Source organism: Felis catus, chromosome C1 (genome assembly GCF_018350175.1).
Source record: "Felis catus isolate Fca126 chromosome C1, F.catus_Fca126_mat1.0, whole genome shotgun sequence".
NCBI lineage: Eukaryota > Metazoa > Chordata > Mammalia > Carnivora > Felidae > Felis > Felis catus.
The window spans coordinates 170,504,258-170,514,636 of record NC_058375.1 but is presented as its reverse complement, the minus strand read 5'-3'; the positions used below and the strand labels follow the sequence as shown (position 1 = coordinate 170,514,636).

At 42.4% G+C, this 10,379-nt stretch overlaps 1 protein-coding gene across 1 annotated transcript in view; it reads left to right on the top strand.

The window, feature by feature from the left end:
- Window positions 1-447: 447 nt before the first annotated feature.
- The window catches only part of FRZB (frizzled related protein), a 32,752-nt gene continuing 22,820 nt past the window's right edge, over window positions 448-10,379 (top strand). The window contains exons 1-2 of the mRNA XM_003990920.6: window positions 448-1,556; window positions 8,799-8,843. Of these exons, the coding sequence (XP_003990969.1) occupies window positions 1,079-1,556; window positions 8,799-8,843 (523 nt within the window). The 5' untranslated portion in view covers window positions 448-1,078. The remainder of the gene's footprint in view (window positions 1,557-8,798; window positions 8,844-10,379) is intronic.

The window sequence follows — 10,379 nt, the reverse complement described above, 5'->3', positions numbered from 1 at the left end:
TGAAGTCTGACTTTGTGCAGAGCTGGTGATGCGCAGAGGTAAAGCGGTAGTTTGCCTGAAGAGCTGTCTCCAGGGAGTGAGGGTGCTTGGGTGGGCTCCCAAGTGGGGAACTTGGTACTCCTCCGTCAGGGATTGGGGTGGGCTTTCAGCGAGGGTCTGGGGGCTTTTCTTTGGAGCCAGCGTGGGGATGGGAAAGAGGTGCACGTCTCAAGTCAGCGCTGTGTTGCGTTACGGCATCCTGGCTGCTTCTCGAGGCTTCCCTCCCCTCTGCCTCCAACCGGCAGACCTTGTCTTTCCCCCCACCCCCACCTCCGCTCCCATCCCAGGAAGAGGAGCTGGCATTGGAGGGCTGGGACTGCACCGAGGGGTTGGCGGTGGGGGGTGGGGGCGGGGCTGCCTCTCTGGCCCGGAGGTGGGAAAGTGGAGCGCAGCGGGTCCGAGGCACAGACCTCTCGCGTCGAGGCTCCTCCGGCTGGTCCTTCCTGCCTGCGGCGGTCGCTGCTGCAGCAGCGTCAACTCCCACCAAGAACTGGATCTTTTTGCTCAGCCTACAAGAACTGAAACTCTTACCGCACCCTCCTCCCCCATTAGGAGTCTTTTCCCTCTGGTTTCCCCTCCCCCGCCCCAGCCCCTCCTTCCCCCGTTGGAGAATTTCATGCTTCTGTTAGCACCTTTTCATAATCCAGGGGACGTGACAGTCCAGAGCTCCAACTGCCTCAGCTGAATTCTACTTTTGATTTTATTTCTCCCTCGCTTCCTCTTGTTTTCCTCTAATCTGCTTCATCTGCGAATCTGACGCTTCTGCCAGAGGGAGCGAGGAATAAATAGATGCTGCTGCCCCAGAAGGCTTAGACGTCGGGAAAGAACAGCCAGAGAGGCAGGGGCGGCGGCGGCCGGAGGTCGGCGGAGCTCGTGGGACCCCATTGGGGGAATTTGATCCAAGGAAAGAAACTGAGATCGTCGGGGGAGGAGAAGCTCCCAGATCATTGTGTCCACTTCCAGGGGGGAAGAGGGGACCGCGAAGCGGGCCTGTCGGCGTCCTCGGCACTGCTGAACCCTGCCCCGTCCTGCCGGGATCATGGTCTGCGGCGGTCCAGGAGGGATGCTGCTGCTGCGGGCCGGGCTGCTCGCCCTGGCTGCGCTCTGTCTGCTCTGGGTGCCCGCAGCACGAGCTGCAGCCTGCGAACCCGTGCGCATCCCCCTGTGCAAGTCCCTGCCCTGGAACATGACCAAGATGCCCAACCACCTGCACCACAGCACCCAGGCTAACGCCATCCTGGCCATTGAGCAGTTCGAAGGTCTGCTGGGCACCCAGTGCAGCCCGGATCTGCTCTTCTTCCTCTGTGCCATGTATGCGCCCATCTGCACCATTGACTTCCAGCACGAGCCCATCAAGCCCTGCAAGTCTGTGTGCGAGCGGGCCCGGCAGGGCTGCGAGCCCATCCTCATCAAGTACCGCCACTCGTGGCCCGAGAGTCTGGCCTGCGAGGAGCTGCCTGTTTATGACCGTGGCGTGTGCATCTCTCCCGAGGCCATCGTTACCGCGGACGGAGCGGGTGAGTCCGGCTCTGGCCCAGCCTCCGTCCCGACCTCTAGCTACCCCACTTCTCGGAGTTTTTGTTACTCGCCTTTTACTCTCTAATTCTGCCTTTTTTTTTTTTTCCCCTTGGGGTCGCTTCTCTTCATCACTCCTCTCTGGAGCACCACTTCTTTCTTCTCTCTTCCAGACTGATGCACTCCATTCCGATAGGCTATCCGTCTTTCTAAAACTTGCAGTTCATTCCACTCCCCGTCACACTTGTGCTCAACGGTGACCCTGCGCTTTCCATGCTTTCCATGTCTAAGTAACCACATCTTGCGTAGTGATGCTCTTTTTTTACTTTCTTAATTTGTTTACAGTCACTGAACTTTCTTGCCGGATTCTCTTGCATTCTCAATCACGCATTTTCCGTATTTTTCCTGTTGTAGCTGCTTGTCAAGATTGTATGGTGAAAACAGAAAAACTGAAGCACCATTTTCTTCTAATCATTAAAAATGCCTAGATAATTTCAGTAATCTTACTCCAACCCACAGATGTTAGTGATATGTGTTTGCTCAAAGTCCAATTTGAGCAATTACCTTCACCTTAAATTTCTTCGTCCTTTCAATGAGATAAATTGTTCTTCCATTCCAGACTGAAACAGCTGTGAAACATTGCTATGCACTGCTAATTAGCTTCTGTGACTTGCTCCCAGCCACAGAGCTGGCGAAGTGAATTGCTGGGCTCTTTTCACATTCCCACATGCCTTCAAGTCCTTTTGTAAGTGACATATGGATGAAAGGAGTTATATTTAAGGTGTGCTATCATCATATGCTCACGTAATGTTACTTTTAATCTCACCCCTTGCCCTACTGTTTGTTATGCCCTGCAAATATGTCTTTAATACCTTATTTCATGCCCTTTGTGCTGTGTGTGCACCAACCACACATTCATTTTCATCTTTCCCTACTGTAAAGCTTGATTGTAGTTCTGCATTTAATGGAATCAACCACAAGTTGTTTTCTCACTAGTATTTGGTCTAATTAGGACAGTCATAACTCTGAAGACCCCAGCTAAACCTGGTTCATTATGGTTCATTTAATTCTCACTTAATAGCACTCCTACCAATTACCCCTCAACTCAAATTTCACCCTTCATAGAATTTCATATTTGTTATGGTCTGTTCTCTTTCATACCTTCCCCAGATGAACTCTGTTATTAAATGTGCTGACTCGATTGCCTCCTCTGTTCATTTCCTGGGCGTCAAATTTTTCCTCCTGCCACTTGACCTGCTCAGCCTAAGCTCATGCCCATAGTCCATCTCTAGGTAACAGTTCTTGGCTGTCAGAGAATTGATTTGGAAAAATTATTTTCTGTGCACATTGACATGCTTACCATAAAATGAGTGGAGAGGCAGAGAGTACAAATAGCTGTAAAACCAAAAAAACAGGAAGATTCCAGAAGCTTTTCCATGGTCCCCTCACTTAATCACTCTTTGAATATACCTATTAAGTCGTCTTGGTTTTAATTAAGAACGAATAACTGGGTGTATAATGTAAGCAGAAAGAAATGTATTTCTTCTTAATCTTTGGGCTCAAAGAACACTCTTGAGTCACAGTCTGTGCAGCTTCTGGAAGAGCTTGGTCAGTTGCTGCCCTGGTTTGCCAGACACTTAGAATCTGTTAAATACTGGTGCTTTGCTCAGGCCAATGACCTGGAATGAGGTGGCTATGGTTCACTCTGAAATGCTTTCCGCCCATTAAAGGAAAAGACTTGCTCTGAAACCTCTCTTCGAGATGGACCTCAAATGAGAGAGGTTTGGCAAGATGAACAGCTTTCAAACGCTGTGGTCAATATGGATGGGAAGCAGCTTCCTTAAGTGTCCCTGAATTACCTATCGTTGGGGACCAAATGCAGAACAACTGCCTCATTGAAGCTCTCAAATAGGACATGCATGGAAACAATTTGTCACTAAGTGGGACATGATTTCTGAGCTGCTTTCAAAGGCCGTAATAGCTGCTTTGTTGACAGCATCCTTGCTGGAAAAATAGGTAGGGGTAGGCGGCAGTAGGAACCATATTTTCATGATGGTCTCCCTTTTCCCTCCCTTTACCACAACCTTCAGTGTGAGTCCTTGGCCCTGGTGGCAGGTGGGAGCTTCAGGGGAGGTGGGGATGGCGAATGGAGAGGTGGATTCTAACCCGAAGGGTCCCCTGGCTTCCAAGGCCAGCTTGCTGAAAATTTCATTCCCTATCCTGGGTCAAACTGTTGGACACCTGGAATTACTTAGTAACTACCATATGTGGCCAGTTTAATTTACGATGCAATATACTGCTTGGTTCAGTGGGATAGGATAGTCCGCGAAGCAGCTTTTTTTCTTCCTCTAGGTATAAACAGAATCACTTATGTTTTATGACTAGAATCCAGCCGAATACAAAAATGAGGTCTCCCTGAATAAAAGAGGCCACCCTTCACATTCCTTCAATGCCAAGAGGATTTGCAAGTCCTACCATTTTCACATGGGTCTCTTCCCTCCTAGCACAGTAGGATTCCACAAACAAGTTTAGGCCCATTTACGTGCTGAAATGGGGCAGTGCTTCAAACTACTTTTTGCTTTCGAAATACTAGGGGCCAGCATATATTAAAAAAAAAAAAAAAAAAAGATCCTATCCTGACCCTTACCAACAAATTCACATTAAATGTATTCTTTTTCCACATTGTATATTTACTATGGAGTTGTGGCTTCATACACAACTGCTTTATCGGAGGATTCATTTCTGCCAGTTAAGACCTCTAGTCCTGTCTTCAGTATTGTATGGCGAGTCAGGAGTGTGGGTAGGAGCCCAGCAGGCCAGGTGTTGAATCTGTACTCTGCTTCCTATCAAGTGTTATTGCAGGGAAATTATATAACCTCTCTGGTTTAAAGTTTTCTGATCTGTATCATGGCAACAGCACTGCCTACATCCCACAGGCATGGTGAAGATGAAGTTAAAGATCATGGTACCTGGGACATCGTCCCTAACAGATTGGTGCTGCTGCTATTGCTTTTTCGCCATGGTTATCATTGTAGTATCAAAATGATGTTTTCTTTTTTGAAACGGTAGGCTGGTCAATGCAGATACAGCCTAGAATTTTTATCACTTCAGCTCTGGAAAACAAGCTCCACACGGGGACCCAACTGGACAAGCAGATCTTCCTTCTGAACACACAAGCTTAATATTTCATTTTACACAAATCAACCTGGACCTCAGGATCAAGAACAAATCCCTTTGGGAGCAACAGGAAGAGAGAATGAGTCTGATGGATGTCTGTTAATTATAAACAGTTGATCTTGGATGTGTAGAGATCAAGAATTTAAGAAAACTTATGTATGATATTTCCCAGCTATTTATTCAGTACCCATGGTTCACCATGCCAAGGGTTTTATAATCAATCCTCAGTCATTGCTGGTTTCTGCGGTAGTGTTAGCTCGTCACCTCAGTTCTTGCTCAACACATTTCGCCAGGCCCTCTCTTGCTGCCTGGACCATGCCAGCTTTCACATGCATGTACTGCTGTTTAGTCATATCTCTGCTCTCTGAGAAACAGGCAGCCTTTTCTTCAGCCCTGCTCTACAAATATTTGAGGGGCCAAATACCAAGAAGGAAAAATTATTTAGTGCGATAGGAGGAAAATGGAATGGAAAGAAGAAATGGAAATTTTAGATTAAGACTGGAGAGAACACAGTTTTAAAGATTTTTAAAAACTTTTTTATTTAGAGACAGCATGAGCAGGGAAGGGGCAGAGAGAGAGAGAGAGAGAGAGAAAGAGAGAAAGAGTCCCAGGCAGGCTCCATGCTGCCAGCTGCGGAGCCTGACATGGGGCTTGAACTCATGAACTGTGAGATTGTGATCTGAGATGAAACCAAGATTCAGACGCTTAACCGCCTGAGCCACCCAGACACCCCTAAAGATGCTTCATTACATAAAATACTGAAAGGCATTCTGGGTGGGGTAGGGAAGAGACTATCTCAGAGAGTTACGGTATTTCATCACAGCTAACCTAATTATTTGTGGTAATAACATCTTATGTAGCCCCCAAATCTTAATGATTCATTTTTTAAAATTTCATTCCTACCAGACTTCCAAATAGTTGTTGCTATAAATAGCAAAACTGACTTAAGTTCTATTTGGCCTTTCTCTTTCTGCTAGGTGTATAGAAAGAAGAGACATACAGTTTTGGATAATTAAGAATTGGTTATATTTCTGCAATTGCACAGTTTTAGAGCTCTAGACCCTTAGTTGGTATTCCACCTTTGCCATTAATGTTAGACCTTGAGCAAGTCATTCAAGATTGACATTGTGAATAGAGAAGAATAAGAGAACTATTCATGTGAAGTGATCGATGAATGGCAAAGCACAATGTAAGTGTTTAATAACAATGTGATCGAGGAAAGGACATGTCCTTTCAGGGATTGTTAGCAGCAACCAGAATAAGAACTAATAACACTAGCATGTTTCATCTGCTGTTTTAAGTGTGTTATGCATTTCAATTTACTGTAATAACTACCTGGTGGGTACTATTCCCATTTTGAAGAAAAGGAAGCTGAGGCATATAAGTGGCTTGTGCAAGGTCATAAAGCTATTAAGAGAGAGAAGATTCAAACCAGAAATCATTCTCCAATACACTTGCTGTCTTAAGAAGAAAGAGGTGATTCATAACTTTTGAGAGAATCTGTGTCTTTTGACTGTCAGATTGCAGTTAATGGATCAAGTTTTGTCCATTGTATTTCGAAAGCTCACTTATATATAGCTTAAGAGAATAAAAGACAGCTCTGGACAGGGATTCCAAGAGATAAGAGATAACTACTTCACTACACTTTTGAGATAAGAGTACATTCCAGATTCTCACATCTAATCCCGAGCCCTTCAATCTCATCATGCCACAAAGTGAACTCCTCCTTTCCTTCCCCTCATCTGCCTATTCTTTTTGAGTATTTTTTTATATGGTTACGAGGCACCAGCATACCCATGCTCCAGGCCTGGGAGTCATCCTTGATTCTACCCTATTTACTGCCCCCCTTGCCCCCCACCCCCACATTTAATGGGTATTAAGTGTTATGGATCTACTCTGAATCCAGTTTCCTTCCCTCCTTCTCTGATGCTGCTCTCTTAGTTTGGGTCTCCACGTGTCACATGGATTACGGCCACAGGGTAATAATCGGCTCGCTTACTTCCAGTATTGTCCCTCCATATTCCAACAGGGTGATCTTTCTGAAATGTCAATCTGTTGCTTAAAATCCTTTGGTGTCTGTCTCTAGCCTTTGTGACTTCATCCCTTCCTACCTCTCTAGCTTCATTTCTCTCTGCTCACAACTTTCTCTATTTTAGCCACACTGGAAGACTTGCAGGTCCCTTGGTGAGTACTGCAATTTCTTTCCATATTTCTTACACACGTGATTTTCTATATGGAACGCACCCCCCACCCAACCCTCCCCAGCTCCTTTAGGACTCTTCTTCTGGAAACTTCTATGACCCCTACTATAAATTCTTGGGGCATACAACCTAATAATGCCTGCTATTTTAACTTAGGATATTGTTGGAATTCCTAAGTTTAACTTTATGAAAACAATTTTTTTGGATTATTTATGACCAGATAACTTTTTTCTCTTATAATTCTACCAATTGACTTCTAAGCACTTTTAAAAATGAAGAAACATTTTTCTGTAAGAATGAGAGTAGTAAAACCACTTTCCTAGATTCAACTATATCAAAGGGTTGTTTTTTTTCTGAGAGATTTTTTTCAGTTTTATTTCAACATTTCGACACTAAACAATTATTTTACATGTGGTTTAATATAATTTCTTCATTTACAGAAAGATCATTTTGGTATAGGTCATATATGTATTATGATTATTGGAATTATTCAGAAATAAAACCATTGATTGGCATGTTACTTTAACACTTGGATACATTTATCATGAATAAAGTCTTTGCATAGAATGAAAGTCATTAAATTAATAGTATATGACTAAGTCAAACCTAATGTTTTAGAGTCAAGTATTTGTTGCCTGCCTATTTGATGGTTACTGTCTTTCCTTGTACAGAGCTTTTTAAATACCAGATGATGATTACTAAGCCTGAGAATGTAATTGATTAATAGTAATTTTGAGTACTATTGTCCTAACATGGTATTAACCACTCCTTTTAAAATTTATTCATGATATATCCTATGAAGAAAAAGGACAGAAGAAGAATGTTATTTTCTGTTAGGATAAACAGATATTGAAGTTATTTAACATAACGTATTAATACAAATCTAAAACTTATATAAAAGTACTGAGTTGAAGTAGCAATAAGAATGGATAGCTAAGTTCAGCAAGTCTCAGCAGGGTGTTTTGCTGAGGCACTCTTATTCCCTAGAGGCAGCTTTTTTATTCTTTTTCCTTTTTTAAAAATATTTATTTATTTTTGAGAGGTGGGTTGGGAGGGACAGAGAGAGAGAGAGAGAGAGAGAGAGAGAGAGAGAGAATCCCAAGCAGGCTCTGCACTGTCAGTGCAAAGCCTGACACAGGGCTCAAACTCACAAACTGTGAGATCATGACCTGAGCCTAAATCAAGAGTCAGACCTTAACTGACTGAGCCACCCAGGCTCCCCTAGAGGCTGCTTTCTTAATTAGAACACCGAAGAACTTTATATAATTACTATTTATCATTCATCATTACCATTTTCTTGGATTATGGGATCATGAAAAGAGTCCTTGACAATTTCCAATTATTACCACGTCTATTAATTGCACTGGTCCCTGCATGGTATGCTTTCTTTCTGTTGAAGAACTGTTTACAGGTAACAAAGGGCATGAGAATGTTTTCTGAATGTTTTCTTTAGGCACCAAGAATTTAAATATATGCTAGTAATGTGTGATACATCTATTTATTGAAGAGATGTGTTGGCTTCTTTTAGTCATCAAGACCCAAGTGTTGGGTGAATGCCTAATATGTGCATGGACTTCATGGTGTCAGAAATTGCGTGAGACTCAAAAACTTACTAAATCCTGAAATTTTATGCACAATTAAGGAGAACTCAAAAGAGCATATCCTCTTTCAGTCACACAAAATAGATCTTGTCCTTATTTGACCTATAAGTAATAGAGTGCCAAGCTCATGGCACTAATAAGAATCCACTTCCTTGAGACATGACTGAATTAGATTTAATTAAATTGATGACTGAATTAGATTTTTATATGGGAATTCTCAAAATAATAATGAATGAATTATGATTCTTTATTTTATCACTTTCAGATTTTCCTATGGATTCTAGTAATGGAAACTGTAGAGGGGCCAGTGGTGAGTACATCACTATCTTCCTAGTTTTCATTTGTAGTCAAATTAGTCTTTGTAACCTAGATACTCAAGTCTTATCTGGGGACATCTGTACACTATGTTTTTGTTTTTAATATTTATTATTGGGAGGGAGGAAAAGAGTGGGGGAGGGGCAGAGAGAGAGGGAGAGAGGGGGATAGAAGATCTGAAGCGGGCTCTGTGCTGACAGCAGAGAGCCCGATGTGGGGCTTGAACTCATGAATTGTGAGATCATGACCTCAGCTGAAGTTGGACACTTAACCGACTGAACCACCCAGGCACCACCCTGTACCCTAAGTTTTAACAGTAAACGTGGAGACCTGGGTGGCTCAGTTGGTTACATGTCCATCCAGCTCTTGATTTCAGCTCACAGTTTGTGAGATTCAGCCCCACATTGGGCTCTGCACTTACAGCATGGAGCCTACTTGGAATTTTCTCCCTTCCTCTCTCTGCTCCTCCCCACTTGCCCGTGAGTGCTCTCACTCTCTCTCTTTCAAAAATAAATAAATAAAAATAAAACATTTAAAAAGTAAACTTAATTATTTATATTTTATTTTAAAAATGAACATATAATAAAATTGACCTTTTGGCCACTAAAAATTGTGTGGATTTTATGAGTTCTATGAATTTTAATGCATGTATAGACTTGTGTAAACACTACCACAGTCGAGACACAGAACAGTTGTATCACCTCAAAAGAAACTTCCTCATACTATCTCTTTGTAATTACAAGCTTCTCCCACCCTTAACCACTGGTGATCACTGATCGATTCTCCACTATAGCTTTGTAGTTTTGAGATGATCATATAAATGGAATGGTAGAGTATGTAACCTTTTGAGATTGGCTTATTTCACTTATCATAATGCCTTTGAGATTCATCCAAGTTGTTACTGCATGTAGCAATCGTTGATTCATTTTAATTCCCAAATATTTTATTACTTGAGTCTATTACCATTTGTTTATCCATTCGTGCCTTGAAGGATAATTGAGCTGTTTCAAGTTTTTGTAAGTCATGGGTAGATCTACTATAAACATTTGTGTACAAGTTTTTGTATAAACATAAGTTTTCATTTGTCTAGGGTAAATATCTGGGAATAAAATTGCTGGGGTTAGATAGTAAGGGTATGTTTAACTTTGTAAAAAAAAAAGCTGCCGAACTGTTTTCAAAAATGGCTGTTCAGTTTTGCACTAGTGGTGTGTAAGTGTTCCCCTTGCTGTGCATCCTCTCTGGAATGTGTTTTTTTCAGTTTTTTATTTTTTAAATCTTAGCCGTTTTAATAGGTGTGTAGTGATAGCACATACCTATTACAGAAGTGATATATTCTGAATATAAAGAACCATCTTTTGGTTTCATTGATTTTTCTCTATTTGCAACTTTATTGATTTCTGCTCCTCAGTACTTCCTTCCTTTGCTTAAGATTTACTTTGCTGTCTGTTTTTCCCGTAAGGTAGAAGCTTAGGTTATGATTTGAGACCTTTATTCTTGTCTAGTATAGTAATTTGATGCTAAGAATGGCTTT